The 25,405-nt window shown below is 38.8% G+C and overlaps 1 protein-coding gene across 1 annotated transcript; it reads left to right on the forward strand.

The window, feature by feature from the left end:
• Positions 1 to 226: 226 nt before the first annotated feature.
• LOC116731693 (NLR family CARD domain-containing protein 3-like) lies at positions 227 to 18,035 on the forward strand. The gene is made up of 12 exons (XM_032581506.1): positions 227 to 424; positions 1,207 to 1,441; positions 1,533 to 1,586; positions 1,672 to 1,941; positions 2,045 to 2,081; positions 4,182 to 4,237; positions 6,112 to 7,852; positions 10,672 to 10,848; positions 11,756 to 11,932; positions 13,463 to 13,639; positions 14,379 to 14,531; positions 15,162 to 18,035. Exons 1-12 carry the CDS (start codon positions 227 to 229, stop codon positions 15,193 to 15,195), a joined length of 3,309 nt encoding a protein of 1,102 aa, XP_032437397.1. The 3' UTR covers positions 15,196 to 18,035.
• The last annotated feature ends 7,370 nt before the right edge of the window (positions 18,036 to 25,405 follow it).

Raw genomic sequence — 25,405 nt, forward strand, 5'->3', positions numbered from 1 at the left:
GTCCAGGGGGAGCACAGCTCACTCTGTGGGTGGACAATGCCTCCCAGTGCCCCACAATGCCTCACAATGCCTCACAATGCCTCACAATGCCTCACAATGCCTCACAATGCCTCCCAATGCCTCACAATGCCCCACAATGCCTCACAATGCCTCACAATGCCTCCCAGTGCCCCACAATGCCTCCCAATGCCTCCCAATGCCTCCCAGTGCCCCACAATGCCTCCCAATGCCTCCCAATGCCTCCCAGTGCCCCGCAATGCCTCCCAATGCCTCCCAATGCCTCCCAATGCCTCCCAATGCCTCCCAGTGCCCCGCAATGCCTCCCAATGCCTCCCAATGCCTCCCAATGCCTCCCAATGCCTCCCAGTGCCCCGCAATGCCTCCCAATGCCCCACAATGCCCACTCATGCTACCAGGCCTGGATGTTTGCTATCTTCTGTAATAGAAGATATTTCCATAAAACAATAACCTTCAGTAAATTTAATATCATCTTATGACTCACAGACCCTTCAAGGACATGAAGGAAATCTGGCAGCAGAAATCTCCCGAAGACAACAATGATGCTGTAAGTCACCATCTTTGCCTATGAGCTTAATGCCACTAGATAGCCTAAATTTTGACTGACTCCTGTAAGGTTCGTAGCTATGCTCAGGTTATTTGGAAATATATTTTCTTCACTTGTTCTTAACAATGTGTTTTGTACATTGATTTAAAAAAAACATCAGTCTTAGTTCTGGTTGGAATCCTGACGCTGTGATCCTTAATCCACCAACTCTGGAGTCCTAATTGCTTTTGGCTGTTTTGTTGATGAAATTTATCTAACTAACCTCATTTATTTTTAAATGATATAAAGCAATGGTTGAAGGTTCATCTGGAAGATCTGGATAGCAGAGAGTTGAAGTACTTCCACTGGTACCTTTACACTTTACACGAGTCTGACGTTGACTTCAAACCTATCAAGAAGAGCCGTCTGGAACACGCAGACATATTGGACACAGTAAATCTGATGTTTCAGAAGTACACCACAAATACCAAGGAGGTGGCAGAAAAGATTTTCAAGAAGATCATTCCAAATGAAGGACATGTAATTATACTTTTTCCTGCATTTCCTACAAATAGGAATGTCATTAACTTCTGTCATAATGAATGAGCTTGAAGATTTTATTTACTGATATCCTAACAGGGGATCTATTTCTAAAATGGCAGGTGTTTAAAATTTGGCTTCTGGATATTTTGGAAGACCTGGACAAGAAGGAGATGAAGTTATTCCAGTGGTACCTTCACACTCCAGACGAGTCCAAGGACGGCTTCAAACCCATCAAAAAATCCAAGCTGGATGGTGCAGACCTACTGGACACAGTAGATCTGATGATTGAGACGTACCACCCAAACACCAGGGAGGTCACGAAGAAGATCCTGAAGAAGATTGAAAATAATAAAGGTCTGTTTGATGGAGCAAAAAACTCCTTCAAGAGTTTGTTCTGAAACTTCAGAACAAGTACCTGCTAAACATTTATTCTTCTTATCAACAGACAAAGTTACACCTGAAGTAGAGGAGCAGATTACTCCATCATCTACAAATGAAGGTACAGCTAGATTCCAAAATCAGGCCTTTACTGCATCACAAAGTTTCCATCAATGAACAGCAGTGATTTGTATTTCTGTCTACAGAGAACGAGCTCAACACAATGCTTAGTGACTTTGTGAGGAAGGTACCAAAAGAAACTTTGACACAACTCATAGAGAATCTCATGAGTGAAAACATCTTGGAGTCATCGGAGAAGGAGGCAATCTTTCAAAACCACACCAGAGTAAACATGGCCACCTGCTTTGTTGACATTGTAATGGAGAAGGAAACCAATGCCTACAAGGAGATGATTCATCATCTTCAAACCATCGATCCACAACTGTGGTCTGAACTACAGTCATCTTCTATCGGAGGTCAGTTCACAAGGTTTCTATTGGCCACTGTTTTTTTTTCTTTTTATTATTAATCCTATGGTTAAAGCTGAACACTTTCTGCTGTTGTTTTCCCATTTTCTAGGTCAAGAGTCTGGTGAATATCTCTTTGATAATAAAACGTAAGTTCTACAAGTTCTTCTAAAGTCGAGATTCAGATCAAGTTTATCTATGCTGCCTCATCAACATTGGTACCAAATCCCTCATATGAATTAAAGCCTAATTGGTTTGGAGTTCAATTAATAATTTAGTTGCATTTAAAGTATGAGGAGTAGGGGACATCAAAGAAACAGCACCAGCCTGGTTTAGATCATACTTGTTTCGCAGGTACCAGTACTTTTAGCTCCAGGATTATAGATGAAGTACCACAAGTCTCTGTGCTTGAGTCTATTTTCTCGATTATATACTGTACATGCTTTCACATGTGATAAATTCCCACTAGGATGTTTGTGGAAGGGATTTCTTTTTATTCAAAAATTCTGATGAATCCAATTAGTTGGGTAGATTACCATTACTACTGGACCAGAATCTCTGAAGCAAAAACTGCCACTTGATAAATATGGCATTAAATTGGCTTCCGAGACACATGTAACAATTGCATGTCTCTGGCCATTGAGGCCTTTATTTGAAGATGCCTGGTGTACATGGTCCCTATCTGACCAGCAACTCTGAAACATGGTTAGGCCCAAGACCATTCATGGCTTTCAACAAGGAGATTTTCAGTCCTGTTCTTAAAACATGACTTCTGTTTAGTTTGAAAAACAGAATCAACGCAGGAATTAATTAGTTCCTTTTCCTAGCAAGCAAGTGGAGCAATGGCCTGTAGACGTCCAAGATCATCTTGTAGCAAAAATCTGGGGAAAAATCCTGAAATATTTCAGCTCACTCACCAAAACGTGGTGGCTCACTCACTACCGCCACTCTTTCTAAACGTGTCCAGCATCTAATTAGAGTTATTGGTGGAGAAGGGGGTTAGTCAGGGAGGTGAATAAGAACCAAATGGTCACTCTGTTACAGCTCCACCATTCCTTGATGGAACGAAGAGAACCTTCAATAAGGAAAACCATCTATGCAGCAGTCCATCAATCAGGCTTGTATGGTACAGTGGCCAGACAAAAGCCACTCCTTAATCAAAGGCTCAGGCAGCCCCTCTGGAGTTTGCAAAAAGGCAGCTGGAGACCAGGAGAAACTAAATCCTGGTCTGATGAGGCAAACATTGAACTCCTTAGTGTGAAACTCCATCATCCCTACAGTGAAACATGGTTGTGCCAATATCATGTTATAGAGATCTTTTGCAGCAGCAGGTACTAGCAGTCTAGTCAGGATAGATGAAAAGATGAATTACTATGTAGCAATGGACTGAAAAACTGCTACATATTCAAACTTGCTGGGCAACGGATAATTTTTCAGCAGGACAATCCAAAGTATATGGTTAAGATTTCATAGCAGTGGCAGAACTAGATTTCTGCTTCAGCAAGATGAAGCTGCAGTTTTCTAGAGGTGTCTCCCATATCCTTTTCTCTTTATATATGCTGCTACTCATCAGCACAGATACGGTGATGGTAGCTTATGAAGATGCTAGGTCCAGAGAAGGTTCACTCTGCTCACCTGAAAACTAAAACAAACAAATGAGCAGGGGTCCAAACACCTCTGTGGTGGAGCTTAAGCACCCACTTTATGACAAAAGACCACTAAGCCAGCCAGTTAACTGCTGAAGTCCTTTTCAGTCTGAGTCAGCTGGTTGTATTTATCTAAACCACTGAGTCACAGTTTATTTTCCATATGTTCCTGTTCTTTTAAACTGTCACTTAGAAAACTATTCATATCTTTCTGCCCACATACAGGGCCCCTTCTTGAATTATAGGTTTTCTACCTTAGTACCTGAAAACAGAGGAAACAGTCTGTTATCCTACTTACATGTTTCAGCTTTAATAATTACAGATGTATTTTATATTTGCAGTATAAATAAACTGTGCTGATGTTTTGGTTGCTATTTCTGGCATCAGTAGTGTGTTTTCTGGTGGGGATGGGGTCTTCTTGGCATTTAGAGAAGTTTTCTGTGTGTGTGTGGATATTATGTGATTTATGGGTTTTTTCCATTTCTTTCATTTATTTTGGATTTTTGCTCCAATATTAATTGTTTCCTTTCTGAATGAATACAAGTGAAAGACGATAGATTTTGTAAATAAAACCTGAAACATAAATGAATAATGTATTTTCAGGGATAAGACTGAGAAACCCCAAGTAAAAGAGCAGCAGGAAGGCCAACGGGACTCGGGTAAGTGATGAGAATATTTTAAACTGAAACTGCCGGTAACTGTTGGAAACTGTTATAGAGAGAAGACAAACATATTCGGTTGTCTTTATATATGTATATAATCCGGAAACTTAATGAATTTTTGCAGTTCTTGGGAGTTTATTTCTGTATCAACCATAACATGGTGCAAATTTAAACTGAAACTACAGCTTACAAACAAAGTTATGATGAAATGATATGAAGAACAGAGGTGTAACTGTCTGATACGTCAGTCTTTATTCTATCCACCAATACCTGGACTCAGGAAGTAGACAGAGAAAGCAGTGCAATGTTTATCACATCATTCACTCATAACATGATTATTATATTTTCCTAATATGTTCTGGAGCTCCAGAACAATGGAGCTTTTTACAATGGAGCTTGTGAAATAAATTTCACACTTATTACAACAGCTTGATGAGCACAAATGACCAGTTGTCTTTCATTCGCTTATTCCTTTCACAGTAGGTTCTTTTTGGACTTTGTTTTGCTTTAGTCTTGTATTAGCAGTGGCTACAATGGTTCTATGTGGGGCTAATCTAGAGAAACTCATCTATGCATTTATCTATAGTCACATTGATTACTGCAACAGTCTTTACAGGTCTGCCTAGCAAATCAATCAAACAGCTGCAGCTGATCCAGAATGCTGCTGCTCGCGTTCTCACTAAAACCAGGAAGATAGAGCACATAACACCAGTTTTAAAGTCCCTCCACTGGCTCCTTGTAGCTCAAAGAATAGACTTTAAAATACTGTTGTTAGTTTATAAATCACTGAACGGCTTAGCACCACAATACATTAAAGATCTGCTGTTGTTGTATCAACCTTCCAGACCTCTCAGGTTCTGGTTCTGGTTCTGCTCTGCATCCCCAGAACCAGAACCGAATGAGGAGAAGCAGCTTTCAGCATCTATGCACCACAAATCTGGAACAAATGTCCAAAAAACTGTAAACAGCTGAAACACTGACTTCTTTTAAATCTCAACTAAAAACCCACCTGTTTAGGATTGTATTTGAAATGTAATCAATTACAAATTTATTGATGGAACTTGACTTAATGCTGTGTTTTGATTATTGATTCTATATTGCTTTGTGTTTCTGTGTTGGTAATGATGTAAAACACTTTGAAATGCCTTGCTGCTGAAATGTGCTATACAAATAAAATTTGATTGATTGATTGATTACTGAAATTTTTGGTATTGCGTAGCTTGCACAATTTTCAAATATCTTTAAATTCTTTCCATATTGCTTCAGCAGCTTGGTCCACAGATATTATGTACCAAGTTTCAAGTTGATCCACCTTATAATGAGGGATCAATGTGTTCCTGATGACATAATCAAAACTATGTTACAGCAAAAAATAAATCTAGGCAGTAGTGGGCATAGTCAAAGCAAAACTGTTGCAGAATCATCTAAGGTTTAAGGTCCCATTAAGATTTTCAGTGTAGGACTTGAGGTTTAGGAGTTATTACCCAAAATGTATTGTCCTTTGTTATAGTGTCCACAAAGTATTGGGAAATATGAAGATTTTTCTCTAAGCAGCAGTAAGGTTTTTCAACCAGAGCCTCACTAGCTTTACTCCAGCATTTTCTGCTTTTTCTGGCCAGTATGTGTTAGCAGAATAAAAAGAACAACAAATCACTCCACAGGAGCAGGAGAACTGCCATGCCTTGACTTGGCCATCTGCTCCCTTCCACAGGCTTGGAACCATAATAATTATTTTACTGTGAATATATTTTGCATTTTAATCTGTCCATGTGACCTTGTATACAGACACACCTCTGACAGGATCAGTAATAGTTTGTATTCTTTTTTTTTTTTTTAAGTGTATCCTGTTTTCTGTTTGTCTCTTCATTCAGAAATTGTTGGTCGGTGTCAAAGTGACCTTAAAGAGTCTCTAAAGAAGATGTTCCTATATCTCCGTGAAGACGTTGTTGAAACTCGAAATCAAACCTTTCAGAATCAGATCTCCACAGAACTGTACATCACAGAGGGATTGATTGGAGAGGTCAATGATGAAAATGGAGTCAGAAAGATTCAAACATCATCCAGGAAACATGGATCAACAATCAGACAAGAAGAAATGTTCAAACTCCCTCCTGGAAGAGAGGAACCAATCAGAACAGTGATGACAACGGGTGTAGCTGGAATTGGGAAAACAGTCTTAACACAGAAGTTTATTCTAGAATGGGCTGAAGACAAAACCAACCAGGATATTCACTTCATATTTCCATTCACTTTCAGAGAGCTGAATGCCTTGAAAGAGAAAACATTAAGCTTGGTGGAACTTATCAATCTCTTCTTTTCTAAAAGCAAAGAAATGTGCAGCTTTGAACACTTGAAGGTTTTGTTCATCTTTGATGGTTTGGATGAGAATCGCCTTCCTCTGGACTTCCGGTACACACAAATCCTGACTGATGTTACAGAGTCCACTTCAGTGGATGTTCTGCTGACAAACCTCATCAGGGGGAAACTACTTCCCTCTGCTCTCATCTGGATAACCACACAACCTGCAGCAGCCAATCAGATCCCAGATGAGTTCATTGACATGGTGACAGAGGTTAGAGGATTCACTGACACACAGAAGGAGGAGTACTTCAGGAAGAGATTCAAAGATGTGCAGCAGGCCAGCAGGATCATCTCCCACATGAAGACATCGCGAAATCTGAACAGCATGTGTCACATCCCAGTTGTCTGCTGGATCACGGCAGATGTTCTGGAGAATGAGCTTAAATTCAGAGAGGGAGCAGAGCTGCCAAAAACTTTAAGTGAGCTGTACATTAAGTTTCTGTTGATTCAGAAAGAAACCCAGAAGAAAAAATACGGTGATGGAGCTGAAAATACGTACATCAGGAAGATGGTTGGGTCTCTGGGAAGACTGGCTTTGGAGCAGTTGCTGAAAGAGAAATTTATCTTCAATAAATCAGACCTCAAAGAGTGTGACATTGACATCAAAGATGCCTTGTTGTTCTCAGGAGTGTTCACTGAGAAAATTGAAGAGAAGGGAGGTTTGGGCAAAACTTCAGTCTACTCCTTTGTTCATTCCAGCATCCAGGAGTTTCTGGCTGCAGTCTACATGGTTCACTGTTTCGCCATTAGGAATACAGAGGTGATAGAGAGCTTCCTAAGAGAAAACCATAATTACTCATCTTTGGATGAGTTCCTGAAGAAAGTCATGGAGAAATCCCTCAGGAGCAAAAACGGCCAACTAGACACGTTTGTTCGCTTTCTTCATGGCCTCTCTGTAGAATCAAACGAGAGACTCTTAGGAGACCTGCTGAGGAAGACAGAGAACAGCCCTGAAATCATTCAGAGAATCATCAAAAATCTGAAGCAGATGAACACTGATGATATCTCTCCAGAGAGAAGCATCAACATCTTCCGGTGTCTGACAGAGATGAATGACCTGTCACTTTTTCAGGAGATCCAACAGCTTTTGGAATCAGGGAAGAAGCTCTCAGAGAGCCAGTGCTCAGCTCTGGCATACAAGATGCAGATGTCAGCGGATGTTGTTGATGAGTTGGACCTGGAGAAGTACAACACATCAGAGGGGGGGAAACTGAGACTGGTTCCAGCTGTGAAGAACTGCAAAAAGGCTCGGTGAGTCAAGGAGTTTTCATTCAGCACTATTGTACTCCTGTTTATTCTTAATTCTTCAAGTTGCTTCTGGATGCTTCTTGGCCTTTAGCTACTTCCTTAATACTTTGGTCTATTTCAACCATTCGATTCAATTCAATTTAATTACTTAGTGCAAGTTCAAAACAAATGTCATCTTGGAACACTTAAGAAAATTTTTTTTTAATCACACAAGCATTCCAATTGGTTCTAGTTGTTAAAACGTTTGGTAAGCCCAGTGAATTATTCAAAGTAGTTTAAAGCATTTCTGTCTAAGGAAAATGTACATTTAAGACTTTTTCCCCATCCTATTTTTTCATCTTCTATACAATGCCTTAAGGTCTTCTACTTAAATCTGGCATTTTCTCATTGTCGGTATCTGAGATACCAATTGAAAAATGTAAATGTTCAGCTCACTCATGACAGCTTTTGGTATTTAGAGATTTTGCTCATTTAAAAGTGTCCCACATTTTATCTGTTTTCATATTCAATTGCAATGAATAGAAGACATTGAGAACTAGAAAATCTATATCGGATATGACAGATCCAATCAGCCACAGGCACAATTTAAAAGTTAAATACCTTTATGCTCATTGGACCATTAGTCCATAATTTGTCTTTTAGGATATTTGACCGTTTTAATAAAAAAGTTTTTTTATTTTTTTATTTGGTTTCATAGAATCTTGGACAATTAAAATAAGTACTTCATTGCAGTTGAAAATAAGTTCATGGAAAATAATTGATTTCACACAGATAACCTTGTTAACAATTTTTTCCTCTTCCCACTAATTTCCTCTGAGTTTGTAAATGAGAGTAAAAAGTTTGGTGATCTGTTTGGCTTCAGAAAAAGTTATTTCTGGAGGAGTCCTACTTTCTGTCAAGTTCTCCCAAAGATCCGAAGCCTCTGATTCCAGAGTTTGAACCATTTTCTTTAACTCTTTAGACATTCCATCCTCTTAATTAATTGAATAACTTTCATTGTTTTCACATGAAAAATGCTCATTGGCCAGTCGCTCTGTCTCCTTTCACTATCTTCTGTCTTCAGCACTTTCTTTAGCCCAAACCTCTTGACCAGGGCATAAGAGGGGGCTGGCACACACTGTCTATCTGCAATGTTCTTGTTCTGAAGAGAGGTATGTTGTAGGGCAGGCTTGGTTTGACTCCACACACTCTGGCAATTCCTGAGGTGAGTTCTGACTGAATGGGTGACTGGTTCTGGAAAGGAGGATGGCAACAAGGGAGGCTGGTAGCCACCAGAGGCTTCGAAAGGAGAAAGACCTGCAGATCCTGAGATGTGTGAGAGTTGTGCGTATATTCCTCCCCAGGTAAGTGGGTGCCCCAAGAACCAGGATTAGATGCAAAAACACAACGCAGGGCATTTTCTAGCTCTTCATTCATTCTTTCGCATTGCCCATTGATTTGGGGGTGGAAGCCAGAGGACAGACAGGGCTTGGCCCCAAGGGCAGAACAAAAATCTTTCCACACTTGAGAGAGAAACTGAGATCAGATGCAATCTCTGATGGGATGCAATGCAAGTGGAAAACATATTGAAAAAGAAGTGGCTGTCTCGGAGGCAGAAGGAAGCTTAGACAGTGTAACAAGGTGGCATGGCTTTGAAAACCTGTCAATGATTGTGAGAATGACTGATTTGTTATGGGAGGTGGGAAGACCAGTGACAAAATCTAGGACCATGTGTGACCATGGGCGTGAGGTAACTACTAGAAGCTGAAGCAGACCAGCAGGAGAACTGTACAATGATTTACTGCTAGCACAAATGTTGCAAGTTGTAATGTATTCTTGTACACCTTTATTAAGGAATGGCCACCAGAAATAACGACAAAGAAGTCCAATAGTATGACTGACCCCTGAATGGCAAGAAAACCTTGATCCGTGACCCTAATGGATCACCTGTGACTGCACAGAAGCAGGGACGAAGGTTCACTTTGAAGGACCTCCTCCAGGGTCTTGTTCTTCTACTTGAGCTGTTCACCCACCATAACAGGAGGGTAGAAGGATAGGTTCGGAGGAGTCATCAAAGTTATAAGAAGGATGTTGTTTTGAGAGGGTGTCTAGTTTGGAATTTTTGGAACCAGGGCAATTGTGATAGTGAGAAAAAAACAATGTCCAGTGGGACTGTCTAGAGTTTAGGTGTTTAGCAGACTGTAGATAGACTCGGTTTTTGTGGTCTGTCCAAACAAGGATGGTTTGTTCTGTGCCTTCGAGCCAGTGTCGCCAACGCTAATTTATTGTCTTGAAGCTATTGGTCACCAATGTTATAGTTGCGTTAAGGTGGAGTGAAACGTTTTGAGAAAAATGCACGACTGTCTTGTTTGTTATGCCCGAGTCTGGTGCAGATGACAATTAGAAATACAGACACAGTTAAGGGTAAGTATGAAGTTTATTTTGTAGCAGCAGGAATGACAGGAGAACTGATGGCAGGAGCTGAGGACCGGTCAGAGATTTGCACTGGTGGGGAAAAGGTGAGTAACTGATAAGTATACTGGATATGAGAGCAATATGCAGGTGGAAAGGAGGCAGATCTTACTGATGGCAAAGATGGGGTGGTCCTGAGGGGGTATCTACTGTATATCTGGACAGGAGATCAGCTGTGAGCTGGAAAGCGGTGTTGAGGCTAGGGTTCTCTGAATGCTGTCTTCCAAGGATTTAATCATGAACAGCAGAGATTTTGTTGTGGCAATCTCAGTAAAATGATTTTCGGATGATGTGATTTAGATCACATTTTAGACTGTTTATAATCTAGATTGTCTGATTTAATCAGAACTGACTTTCTTCTCTAATCACAGACTTGGTGGCTCTGATCTCTCAGAGACTGAATGTGAAGTTGTGGCCTCAGCTCTGAAGTCCACCCCCTCCCATCTGACTGATCTGGAAATAAGTAGGTTCACTGAACTGAAAGACTCTGGAATGAAGCATCTGTGTGAGATCCTGGAGGATTCAATCACTAAAGTGACGATTCTGAGGTTTGTTTCATCTATTTATTCAATAAACTCATTCACTGAAACTTTAATACTTATTTTAATTCATATCTCTTCATATATTAATTCAGTATTTAAAATATTTAACTTTATATTTTACTTATTCACACTTTGTTAGGGTAGAAATTATTATTATATGATGAATTCATAAACAATATATTGTAATGAAATACTGATTAAGAAAACGACGGTATCAGAAATGAAAACAAACCTGACTGCATCACCACATTCCTCCACTTCGTCTTTGTTTTAAAGCTGTTGTTCCCTTGGAGTGGGTAAGAGCCCAACAGAAGAGAACATATATATATATATATATATATATATATATATATATATATATATATATATATATATATATATATACAGTACAGACCAAAAGTTTGGACACACCTTTCTAATTCTAATTCAATGGGTTTTCTTTATTTTCATGACTATTTATAAGGCAATAAATCCCACTTATTAACCTGACAGGGCACACCTATGAAGTGAAACCATTTCAGGTGACTACCTGTTGAAGCTCATCAAGAAAATGCAGAGTGTGTGCAAAGCAGTAATCACAGCAAAAGGTTGCTACTTTGAAGAAACTAGAATATAAGGGCTATTTTCAGTTATTTTACACTTTTTTGTTTAGTGCATATTTCCACATGTGTTATTCATAGTTTTGATGCCTTCAGTGTGAATCTACAATGTCAATAGTCATGAAAATAAAGGAAACTCATTGAATTAAAAGGTGTGTCCAAACTATTGGTCTGTACTGTATATATATATATATATATATATATATACTTTTACATTAGGTGAAATTAATTTCCTATATTTTTTGAAGTGTTCATATTTAAATTTTAACCTTGATCCTGTTGGCGTCAGCTCACAAAATTTATTCTTTACTTAGATTGAAGTGGTGCCAGTTGTCAGAGATCAGCTGTGCTTCTCTGGCCTCAGCTCTGAAGTCCAAACCCTCCCCTCCAACAGAACTGGAGCTGAGCAAGAACTACGACCTAAAAGATGCTGGAGTGAAGGAGCTATGTGGTTTTCTACAGACTCCTCTCTGCAAAATACAAAAACTGACGTAAGGAAAAAAATTTCAAAATAGAGCTGATATTTCTGATGTCAAAGTTTAGCTGTCACTACACTGCAGATATATGGATATAATCTACTGATTCATGGTAAAGCCTGGTTTGTTTCTTTTCTGGTTTGGTTCAGTTAAAGTTAATTTGTTTGTTAAAACTTCCTTTGATTAATTGATGTCACTGACACCACAAAACCCCCTGCATTATTTAAAAAAGATGAACTACTGTGTTTCTGTAGTGTACACAAAAACTTATAATAAATATTTCTCACAGACCACTATAAATTCCATGGCACTGCAGTGTCACAGTTCTGGTCTGTAAAAATTAGGTCAAACCTTCTTGTGACACAATGGGGGTAAGTCAAAATGTAAATGATTAAGACTAAGTACACAGAAGCAGAGAAAAATGTGAGAAGTTTCAGGGAAGATTTGGGCAGCTGAGTTTTTGAGGAAGAAGCTAGATTGAGTGGTAAAGAAGAGGAGTCTGGTTCAACTGACGGACTGCAAACCTTTAGAGCAATATTGTTCAGGAAGCAATGATGACTAACGTCTCTGGGGAGGAAGGGTCCGACAGTGAAGGGAAATCTCCTCAAAAATATAATGTTCTAGCCTGGTGAAGGATCTTTTTATACAGTAGTAGACTATTTTAAGTAGGACTCTTCCAGATATGTAGAGCACCATTTTCTCTCAGATTTTTATTATCCTGCTGCTCCAAATTAAACCAGGGAACACATCCTATGGATAACTTAATTTCTGAGGGGACTAAATTGTGTGTCACACCCAATATGAACAAATTAAATTGCTCCCTCCATCTGTGTTTCTGAGATTGAGAGGAAATTAAACATAAAACAGATTCTTTTTTTTTTCTCCAAAGAGTTTTTGCGGCACTAGTGGCTCTTATTTTTTGTGACAGTAGGCAGACAGTAAAGAGGGCGAGGAGACATCCGGCAAAGGTCACCGGGACCGGGAGTCGAACCCGCAACATTCGCGTCGAGGACTGAGGCCTCCAAACGTGGGGCGTGCTAACCCCCTGTGCCACCACAGCACGGCCCATAAAACAGTTTCTTTATAGGTTTTAACAGCATTGTTTGATAAAGAATAAAATTTAGTCTCAGGTATGGAATACTTAGTTAAAACAAACTCGGGTTATCAAAAACTGATCAGACAGCACAGGGTTATGGGAAGTGATTATTTCTTTACACCCAATTGCATATATTACCTCAAAGTCTAACATATGATCATTAGAGTTGGTAGAACTGTCAATTCTTTGAGTAAAATCAATTGAGTCTAAGGTTAGCATTTTAGTCAACTTTTAGGCCATCACCCTCAGTGTCAAAATGAATGTTAAAGTCCCCCATAATATAATGATCTCATAAGTATTTAACACAAAACATGTTTCGGTGACTTTTACATTCACTGAAATCTATTTCCTACTTTTTCTTATTATTTATTTGTTCGGGCATCAGTTTTAACCTGCATCCTGATGTCTACAGCTCATGTTTTTTTTTTGGTTTTTTTTTCTTGATTCAGATTGAAGGAGTGCAGGTTGTCAGAGATCGGCTGTGCTTCTCTGGTCTCAGCTCTGAAGTCCAACCCCTCCCACCTGACAGAACTGGACCTGAGTGAGAACAAAGACCTGAAAGATGCTGGAGTGAAGGAATTATGTGGTTTTCTACAGACTCCTCTCTGCAAAATACAGATATTGAGGTACAAGTGTAGTTCAGTTCATATTTCTATGAATAATTTTATATAATTCAGGTGAGAAACAAAGCTCATATCTTCTATTTTAATAAATTTTTTTTTTTTTTTTGCAAATTTGTTTTTGGACTTAGAGTTAGTGTTTAATTTAGTCCCTTTGTGTAACTGAGTTAAGGTCAGAACAGGACAGCAGTCATACCCCCAGTGTATATAAATTTCCCCCATGTGAAGCAGGTCAAAGGTAATTTGATCAATTTCAGAATCTGATTTTCAGTTTCTGTAATATATCTGATCACTGGTATGACATCCCTGATTGACGCGTCAACGCTTATAAGAATCTGAATGATTTTACTGACTAAAATCCTCCAGTACATTTTCCACTAGGTTCTATTTCTGTGTGTTTCAGCTCTTAAAGTCAGTTTTACATGAAATGTTCTCCATAATGTCATGTTTTTATGGCTGTGGAAATAGTTGAATTTGTTCATATTAATCTACATTTGTTCATATTTCCTCCAAAATTCCCTTTGACTTGGTTGTTTTAAGTAAAACTTGAATAATTTGACTACAGAAGCAAAGCTTCTACTGATGATGGAGTGGCTGGTGGAGCTGACAGAGTTTAAGAGCTGAAGTCAGCTGGTTTATACTGAAGGAGCAGCATGTCATTAAGATCAGTTCGTGAACTGGTTCTGTTGGACTTTTTTTAACCTGTATCCCGATGGCTTCATCTCGCTTTTTATCATTCATTCAGACTGAACGGCTGCAGTTTGTCAGAGATCAGCTGTGCTTCTCTGGTCTCGGCCCTCAAGTCCAACCCCTCCCATCTGACAGAACTGGACCTGAGCTACAACAACCTGAAGAAGTCAGATGTTCAGCAGCTGAAGGGTCTTGTAAAGGTTCTGAGGTCAGTAGATGGCTGGAGTGAGTTCAGCTCTCAGCAGTGATGAACTAAACCCTGCTAGTATCAGATCAAAAATCCAGTGTTTCTAGCAGAGCTGCTGCTTCTCAGTGAGAGGAGAATGGTGAAAGACTTCTTGAGTGGACATAACAATATACAACAATCAGCCAATCTTATGTTTGTAGCTTGTTGTGTGCCTGTGTTTGTGTTGATGTGAAAATAACAGTTTTTGTGTTCATGTTTCTTGGAAATAATCAACCTTCCAACATGTATAGTGACAGTGGTGCTCATTCATCAAACTGTGGTACCATCAGATCTCGTCTCACCAGATCTTAGTTTCATCCAGTTGTGTTCAGAGACTGCCTCCATATTTATGAACCTGAGTGAAATCTGCAGAGGGAGCACACTTAAGACAAAATGTGTGTGCAGGCATATGAGCTTGAAGCTCAGTGTGTTCACTTGGGCATGTTAAGATCTGAGCGAAAAGGAAACTGGCTCTGCTCCAAAGCTGCTCTCTGAGCAGGAAAGAAGTCCTTGCTGTTCTCTCTACTGGTTATGCTTCAACATTAAACGACTGCTGATAGAGAGAGGCTGGAAACACTCATTGATTTCCTCTGTTGCTCCTTTTCTCTGCAGGTGGGAACCATCTTTGTTAAGGGAGAGAAGCTGAACTGTTTCCTGATGATGAAGCTGCAGCAGTTTGAGTTGAAAGAGTGTCGAATTAACTGTGATCTGTCAGATTTCCCCCTTCATTAAAAGAATTAACAGTAGGATAATATTTCAGTGCAATTGAGGAGGCACTCATCTGTTATGTTGCATATAAACCTTGATTAAAAATTAACAGGAAATTGTAAAATCACAAAAGGGAAACTTCAGGTGCCTCAGATCTGTGAGTCTCCATAGCAATGGGGCATTGAGAAAGTTGGCATTTCTGAACTGTTAAAGGCAGAGGACAGCTTATTTGAGAAAATATATACGTGTGTGTGTGTATTTTAAGAAAAAAACTTTCCTATCATGTTTTAGTGCTTCTCTTCCGAAGTATAGGAGAGAAAGCAATCATTTTAAGAGTTATTAAGATTCTCCCTTTCTTACAGGTGATTAGTGTATCATGAGGATTCAGAGAGACTTGACATTAGGATGATGCTATCACAGATTGGGGACAAGTGTGACGAATAAGGCCAGATTTGACAATTAGATGCTTTTGCTATAACTTTGGGGTTTTATGATTTTTGTTAGCATGAAGTAAATAATCTAGAAACTTCTGATTTATTCTATGCTGAAGATTCAAGCTTAACAAGGGAGCGGTGAAGTTGAAAGAAGTAAAAACCAGCATATTTGGACTTTGCTCCAATTTATTTGCAGCAGTGAAACATAGACTCTGTTAAATTGAAAAGGAACAGTTGTCTCCATGCCCTTTAAGAAAAAGGATAGTTTTCAGAACCAGTCTATGACAAGGTTTTAGAAGTCAAACTCTAACATTGACAATGCAAAGAAACATTTAAAACTAAAGGGATATGGCTTCAGTTCAAGCAATGAGGTTATGCTATGCTTTTTCATCTTATAGACCTGGATTTAATATTTTTCGTTCTGTGTCTAATCATGTAATCATGGAAAACTTGTAATTTTGGTAAGTTGATCTAAGCTGCATGGGCTGTAAGGGAGACTGTGGTAAGATGAGTCATTTTTAATTTTTAATCACTACAGAAAGGCAATCTTAGTTTAATTGCCAAAATGTATATCTGCATGTATTTTGGGATGTTGTGCTTCTCTTTAAGCAATCAGAATGAGTATAAACATAGCTTTTTTCATAAAATAGCATCTTCAATAACAGTTATCTCTTGGCTCAGCATGCCCTGTGTATTTTAAACACAGAGCAGGGATAAAGTTGAGCTATCTCCCCAGCCCTTCCACCCCCAACATAATGTTTTAGTGGCTTTGGCAAGTGAACATTATTTCATAATTATAATTAGAGTTCCTTTTTAAATATGTTTGCAAAGTTGAGACTCTGTGGCATCTAAGAAAATCATTTTAGCCTCTGCTACTCCATTCTTTTCAGAAATGCATTTTCTTTTTTGTCAATCTATCTCTTCAATGTCGTTCTGACTATTTTTGTATGCATTGCTCCAATAGACGTCCCCTCACTAAGATCACTGGTGGCTCCCCTACTTGTTTTGTGCTTATATACATGAGGCATGATGTCCACTCTGTAATCATGAAAATGCAGAATCTTGATTTAATATATTGAAGACACGTAGACAGCAGCTAAAATACATGCATTAAGTGTATTTTGGTCAATTGGCTCAACCTACCCCAAAGCTATGACTCTGACCTTATCTTAGTCTCTCCTATAATTGACCATTTGAAATTGTAAGCAGTTAATAAATGATTTTTATAACTTTGGAATTGAATGTTACAAATATCAATAGTGAATAATGTTGAACAATGATATCAATAATTGGAAAATAATGTGAGGCAAAAAAGTAAATCTCTGATTTAATTAATGTGATTAAATATGTACAAAATATAGTAATCTGTAATAAGGGTCAGGAGATGACTCAGATGTGGCATGAGTGAAAAGGATACGTTTACTGGGACAGAAAGACATGAGGACAGGAGAGGTGGGGTCATGATAAGCTATGACCTAAGTACAAAAGAGGAAGTTCATTTGATGGCAGGGACCATGCACCTGGAAGTAATGGGAAGGTCATAAGATCTTGCAAAGATGTGCAGACTAGCTCTAGTGTGGTCCAAAGATGGGCAAATAGACAAAAGGTTACAGAACTACAAAAGAGGGACTCCACACAGGGTGTAATGGGGAAGCTGGTTATGCTTCCAGACATCAGACACACAACCCAGGTTCAGAGATGCTCATGAAGACACACAGGAAACATGTCCTAATAAGGACAAAGAATGAGTTAAGATCCCAGAAGAATCATGTTAGTCTTAGAGGGCATGTAAGAGCTCTCTTTGGAAACAGTCAGCGTTGTGTCTTGGGGACAGTCTTCATGTTCATATCAGGAGGTGAGCTGGTGAAGAACTGACCACCAAGGTTTTCAGAATCTAAAACAGACAGAGTAACTGCAACCCACTAGCCAAGGGTTGAAGCTTAAAAATTTCAAGTTATTCTCAAGACTGCTGCTTTATGCTGGGTTTGTTATGTTTGTTGGATACAAATTTTTTCATAGGTTCTGTCAAGAACAAGCTCAATGGGTTTTAATTGGATTATTAAGGCCACATCTACCCACATTGGGGAAAGTTGGATTATACCATGGTTTCCACACAATGGATCAACTTAGGGCTTTCCGTGTAGTATAAGCTTCTCTCTTTCTCTCTTTCACTCTCCTTGTAAATTTATTACATCCAAAAAGTTTACTCAGCCACAGTTTTAAAGCAAAATAATTAAACAGAGTTCAACAGTTTTTGCACCTTATTTCCTTTTTCTGATTTGCTAAAGTTCCACTGTGTTTTGTACTTGTTGGCTTTGCAATTAAAGAGTGGGTGAAAAATGTTTTGAAAGTTGTGGAAATTTCATTATTGAGATTGTGACCATTAAGGATTCTCCCTCGTACTACAAGTCTGGTTACATGAGCTCAACTAAATTTATCAGACATTTCCAGAGCTTTGCCTTGGTCCAGAATGTATAAAAATAAAACCCTTGAAGTGTATTGTCCAAACTTCTAAAACTAATTCAGCACAATTTCAAAGTGCGAGTTGTATGAGAGGAGAAGCTGCCGTTATCGGTTGTGGTGTCCCAATACCGGCATCAGTCCGTTACCAGCATCCGGTACTGGTACTCATGCCAACACTCCAAACCGATACCACTGTTCTGCTGGACTTTGCTCCTTGGTTGAGCTGAAGTGCAACTCAAAGGGTAAAGTACACTTCAAACTTCAAAAGGTAGTGGTGGTAATACACCAATAAGTTTCTTGCTGCTCCTCAAAAAAAAAAAAAAAAAAAAGAACCGAGAAGTTAGATGGCAGGAGGGGGAAAAAATGTTTGCATAATTAAATAAAAAACTAATTGTTTAATATCGGTACTTTAAATAGATTGTACTTTTCAGTTCAGCAAATGATTTAATGGGCATATGAATAAGTGATAACTAGCTTTAAAAAAAAGGAAATTAATTATATGTCAAATAAAAATATGAAAATATATTTTGCTGGTTAATTAAAAAATGTTCAAATCCCGGATTGTTTGGATGATGGAGGTAGTGGATCTCATGGTCTTTAGGTCCAAAGGCGACAACATTTGAGATGCCGTCACTGTTCCAGGCCTCCTCACACTCCTATCCCACAGCCCATACTGGGTCTTATAAAATGATAAAGGAATGTATTTATTTATAGAATATTTATATAGTTTATAGTTTTTTTATTTATTATGAATCCTCAGAAAGGTCAATAGGTCAAGTACCAGCGAGGGTTAGGATTAGGGGTCAAAGGTTAGGATTAGCATATTGTGGAAGTGAAATAACTCAAAAACTGTAAGTGTCAGAGATGCCAAACCTGGTACAAAGAGTCAGGATTCTGCTGGCTGGGCACAGATTCTGTGAAATCTGAGCAGTCGTGGATTTGATTAGGCTTATATGTGTGCTTGGGGTGATATTTGGATTTGTAGAGGAGAGCAGGTGTGTCAGTGGGCTTGAAATAGACTTTAATGTATAATCTGTGTGGTGCTGAACTGTGAGCCTTTGCATGTAGTGGTGTCCAGGAAGTCTACAGCTGTAACTCTGCTGGTAGGCTTCAGTGTGACTGAGTTGAAATAAAGTAGAAAAAAAATGAACAATCAGAAGGCAAATGCGATCGTAATTATTTACAAACACTAAGAACATATTTTGAAATATACATGAAAAACAGTGTTTCTGTGAGTACATTTAGACAACATTAGAACGTGTTGCCCAGAACATAGGTTTTGATGCACAGTGCTCCCATATATGAAATGATAAGAAGATATATATGATAATAATAATTATGTTATGAATGCAGGTAAGTAACCAAGAGGTCTATAAAATACATAAATAACTATAAAATCTGAAAGATGAGGTTTAAATCCCCCCACCAGCAATGGTCCTATGGTGTCATCTACTGGCCAATTAATAAAACTGCAGCCAAACATCCATCTAAGGAGGGCTCCCTAGAGGAGGGGCTATTGAGAAGCAGTAGGTGAGGGGACCTTTAGGGTTAGAAAGATTATGGGTCAGGAATAGGGACCACAGCTGCTCTTGAATAACTAAAATACAAATATTTGAGCCCCTCTCTAAAAACACTGACTATTTTAATATTCTAAAACCAAATTTACATTAATATGCGTTAATACGCACAGTGGAAACAACCTTTGTACTACCGCAAATGCTAAGATCTAGTTGCTGTTTTTTCTTTTCTTTTTTTTTTAATCCCTGCTATTGGTGAGACAGACATGGAAACTAAATGGTGCCCCTGGATTGACTGCTTGTTTGCATGTCTCGTTTTTAGTTTTGAATTGATACCTTGAAAAAAAATCACCAAGTCTAGCCGTGAAATTTCTACACCTGTTAAAGCTTACGTATGTAACGTTTATACATATATATATATATATATATATAATTCCTTATTTGTTAAAGCTGTCACCATATCATAACAGTATGGTATGATATCTGTGAAAAGATCAATCAAGAGTTATTGACAGAGCTAAGCCCCGCCTCCTGGCTCTGATTGGTTGTTTCTGACTGTATTTCTGGCAGCACTGGGAGAAGGCAGAGGAGTTGGATTCTTCTTCATGGAATATTTGTCTTATGCTGTCATGACAAAGCAAAGTTTTAACAAATAGGTGAGAAATATATATATTTAGTAATAAAAGTTACATAGGCAAAGTTTTTAAGTTATTTTTTCTGTTTTCAATTTTGTTTTCACTCAGGTGGTGATAATATCTGTAATGAACCTGTGATCTGCCTTCATAGTCTGAATTACTGATTAAAACACCAAATGGACATAAGCTGGATGGTGTTTCTAACAGTCAACCCAACAATAAGATTTAATGGACATAATTCCAGTTCAGAAATCTCATATTTATTATTTTTAAAAAACAGAAGAAAAGAGCACCTTAAGAACCACAAAAACATAAAACTGAATTTGTTTGTGTTTCTCACTTCATTCTGTTACCTCCATGATGAAGCACAGAGTCTTAGTGAGAAACTTAATGGAGCCAGAAAAAAACAGATCTACATGTTATTGACTCAGAAAACGTTTCCTTCTCTTTAGTGCGTCTCTTTGATTCCTCCCTCAGCAGAATGCCTCAAATCAAAGCAACACTCCAGGTATGTTTGTCATGAGGGAATAACATGATAACATGATGTAAAATATGAAAAACAGGTGGATTTTGCATAAAATCCAACTTGAAAACTGCTTTTTGAATTTGCTCAGGTCGTCTTCGTCTGACGCTAAAACTTTTAAGCGTGGCAGAAACCAGAAGAATGAATCTGAACGGTGGAAATGTTGCAACACAAGATGCTTTGGAATATTAATACAAAATATATCAATAACTCATAAGCTGGAACCAAACTTTAGTTCAGAGGCCAGTCAGTGTCTAAAGTTTAGGAAACATTTAGCTTGTTGTAATGTTGAGAAGAGCGTTGTGATTAGCAGGCATGAATGAGTTAATGATAAATCCCTGATTCCAGACCAGGATACAGGAAAGTCTATTGCTGGCTTGTGCAGAAGAAGCCAAAAAAGAAAGTAATAAAAATATGTTAGCATGCTAATCACCCCAGGAGTTGAGCAAACAGTCGTCTAGGTTAAACAAAGAGGAAGGTCATTCAGATTCTACTGTTTGTCTCTGTGAAAGTTTTAAAAGTTAGACGTCAAAGTGTGTGTCTAGTTTTATCCACCAGAGGTTTTGTGTTTGACACGTCCATCATTTCAGATGATTAATTAGTGATAAAAGCTGTCATCGTCCTGATAGAAACAAATTAACCAGCTGTTTTTTTGTTGTTTGTTTGTTTTTTCAGTTGATATGTTACACCTTTAGTAGTCATTAAGCTTTTGGCTTTAATCCTGAATAGATTATCATCTGATTTTCTTCCTGAAACATTTAAATTCCTTGGGGATTTTTGGTGACAGAAGCCGGATGCTTCGAATGTAAACTGGTCAAAATGATTGGAAAAGTTCAGTCCATGTACTCTGGTTTCCTCTTACAGTTCATAAGCAAGACAACTGTTGGGTTAATTGGTGTTTCTAAAATTTTCCTTAGGTGTGTGTGTGGGGGCGTGTGTGTGTGTGTATACATTGTTGTTTGGCCTGTGTACAGACTGGGGACCTGTCCTGGTTGAGTTCCTGCATCTCACCCAGTCCCAGCTGGAAACAGTCACCAAAACTTGATTTGTTGGATGAAAAGATTTTTGTTTCTGGACTATTTAAAGTTCAGACCTTCATCTCTCACAGATCATTTCAGGAATCTTCATAAATACCACGTGACATGAGTGGGCAGCTGCAGCCCACATTCCTGTGTTTATAACACACATCAAGGCCGTTTTCAATGAAACATTACAGATCTCTTTGTTGTGGAAAAAGCAATCGGACTAATAATTAAGTAATTATTAATCTGCTAACAGCGGATATTTCCATAATTGAATTGTGACTCTCTCTCCGGCCCGTACTCTGAAGAGCATCGGGCCTGAGACGCTGCCGGTGTCCATGGCGACTCCTTGATTCTGCTCTGAATCTGGAGAGGAGATGCACAGCTGGCAGTTTAATTTTCTGAAGGATGTAGATAGCATTCTCAGGGATTCATTTTGGGCTTGTTTATCTGAGTGCTTGTGGAAACGCCACAGTGGACTTTTCTGAAGCACTCTTTGGCTTTCAACTCAATCACAGTCACACAGGATGGATTTTTAAATCCCATCAGCTCCGATTTGAAACCATTTACTGCTGCAACCAGGAAACCGATACAGACCTGTTCTTTACTAAATATTTAGTCAATTTATTTTTTTGTATATAGGGTCTGGCTTGCTTTGAACAACTATAAATAATTGTGTTGGGCAATTATTAATAAATCTATCACTTAGATTAGTTAAGTTATTCTGAAACACACTGACCTTTGCCTCTCTTATTCTTTTTTTTACAGCCACACCCTAAAGGTGACTCATGTCAATTTGTCAAGAGTATTGGATGAAAGTATTCCATTTGCACGGAAGTCTGTAAATGACTAAAATCCCCAAATAATGTTTGGTCTAGTTTCTAGTGCCAATATCTTAGAACACCTGAGGTAAGACAAAACAAACTTAAAAAATTACTTTTGAGCAAGTTTTAGAACCTTGTTTTATTTGTTTTTAAAAGTCTCTAATGTTATACTTGTGAGTACTTGTTCCATTTTATTTCACTTCTAACAAGACATTGTTGTAGATTATGAGTGGAATTTTACAACATCTTATAACATTGGAGTTATTGACTTAAAATTCAACAAGCCCCATTATTAACTGTTCCTACTTGCTGAAAAGTGACTTGTAAGTTAGTTTTGTCTCATTTCAAGTGTACTAAGACATTTGCATTAGACATGAGACCAAAAATACCTGGTCATATTTTGAGTTTTTCCAGGTTTATGCCTAGATATTCCAGCCTCCAATGCTGCATTTTCTTTAGAATATTTTTGATGTGCTCAACTAAGAAATTCAGGAATTAGTGAGTTTCCTACAAATAATTTGGAGTGGCAGAAAAAAAGTCCATAAATAATAAGGCTTGAATAGGCAAAGGTTCACTGTATGCACAAATCGAATGGAGACCTGAATCTACATGACAGTAGATTCTTCTTTAAAAGTGTAAAATCAAGGTTTAAAAAAATCATAGCATCAGCGTACCAGTTAAAACCTAAAGTCTGGGAGATAAGCTGGATTTACATGTGAAATCATACACACAAAAAACTGTTAAAGAACAAATTGCTATTCGATCTTAATGTGATGCTTTTGAACGCTGATCCCTGCAGGCAGGGACTGAGTTTACAGAAACAGACAAAACACTCAAATAGCTCTGGCTTCTTGAGTCCAAAGACATTATTTGCTCTTCAGCGTCAGTGTTGCAATGATACGCCTTAAAAGATGGAAACATTTTAAGAGAATCTACTAGCAAACAAACTGCAGACATGAGACGAGCATGAGGAAAACAACCTTAATGGAACATTTTAGGTTAGAATGTGCACAAGGCCAAACACACCATCTGCCACTGGAGGCTTTTTTTTTCCATTAGCTATTGACAAACAACAGGGAATGGGAGAAAATCATCAAGAGTGCAGAGATGCATAGAAACCAAACAACTCCTGCTGATGACTCTACTGCAGAGCCTCAGTCCTCTGAATGACAGGCAAGTTAAGAATAACATGTTCATATCATCCATCCAGAAACATTAGCTTATAATTGAGCCAGCACAAAAATCTATGACAGAAACACCCCTTCACACACACACACACACACACACACACACAAACACACACACACACACACACACACAGACACACCCCCACACACCCAAGCATTCCTATGTTATTAACTACCTGGTGGTCAGTGACGTAGGGGCTCCACAGGGAACTGTGCTTTCTCCCTTTCTCTTCACCCTGTACACCACTGATTTCCAGTACAACTCTGAGTCATGTCACCTACAGAAGTTTTCTGATGACTCAGCGGTCGTCGGGTGTATAGGGGATGGAGGGGAGGGGGAGTACAGGACACTGGTGGACAGCTTTGTGGAGTGGTCTGAGCAGAATCACCTGAGGCTCAACATTAGTAAGACCAGAGAGATGGTGATTGACTTCAGAAGGAAGAAGATACCTTCACGGCCACTGAAGACCAAAGGGGAAGTGGTGGAGGAGGTGGAGGATTACAAATACCTGGGAGTTGTAATCGGCAACAGACTGGACTGGGCATCTAACACTGACGCTGTGTGCAGGAAGGGGATGAGCAGACTCTATTTTTTAAGGAAGCTGAGATCCTTCAATGTGTGCAGCAAGATGTTGGAGACCTTTTATCACAGTGTTGTTGCCGGCGCCATCTTCTTTGCTGCTGTGTGTTGGGGAAGCAGCATCAGAGCCAGCGACTCTAATAGACTGGACAAAATCATCAGGAAAGCTGGCTCTGTACTGGGACTAAGGCTGGAGTCCCTGGAAACTGTGGTGGAGAGGAGGACACTGAAGAAGGTTCTGTCTATTATGGACAATAAACAGCACCCTCTCCACCACATAGTGGACAGACAGCGGAGCACCTTCTCACATAGGCTGCTCCAGCTCCGCTGTCGTAGGGACAGATACAGGAAATCCTTCCTGCCACATGTCATCTCACTGTACAATAAAAGCTAAATCATTGTTCTGCACTAATCAGTCCGATTTTGCACAACTGCACTGTGGCACACTTGCTGTACATATATTTACATATACATATCTGCATTTTTGAATCTTTGCAAGGACTGCTCTAAGCTGCTTTTATATTGACAGCATGTTATATTTTATTTTTATTTTGTCTACAATTGCTACTCAGTGGTGGTTGTTGTGTGTCTTGTCTCTATGCTGCTGTAACTGCGAAATAATTTCCCTGCTGGGATGAATAAAGTAATTCTATTCTATTCTATTCTATTCTATTCTATTCCTCACACTGATGTCAAGCAAATGTGCTGTAACTACCACATGCCATTGTCAGGTGATTCAAAGTAAAGAAGTAGAGAAACTAATTCTCTTCTAGAAATGTCCTGATAAATATGTTAATCTTTTAAAGAATTCTCATTGACTTACAGCTTAAGTAATAGCAAAAGTTTCTGTTGCCTTCACAAGCTAACGTTAGCATCTTAGCATCTCAAAACTGTTTCACTTATTTAATTGTTCATTTGAATCAGCTACTAACTTCACTATCAGTTTAGTTTACTCTGATATGC

The sequence above is a fragment of the Xiphophorus hellerii genome, chromosome 13 (assembly GCF_003331165.1).
Source record: "Xiphophorus hellerii strain 12219 chromosome 13, Xiphophorus_hellerii-4.1, whole genome shotgun sequence".
NCBI lineage: Eukaryota > Metazoa > Chordata > Actinopteri > Cyprinodontiformes > Poeciliidae > Xiphophorus > Xiphophorus hellerii.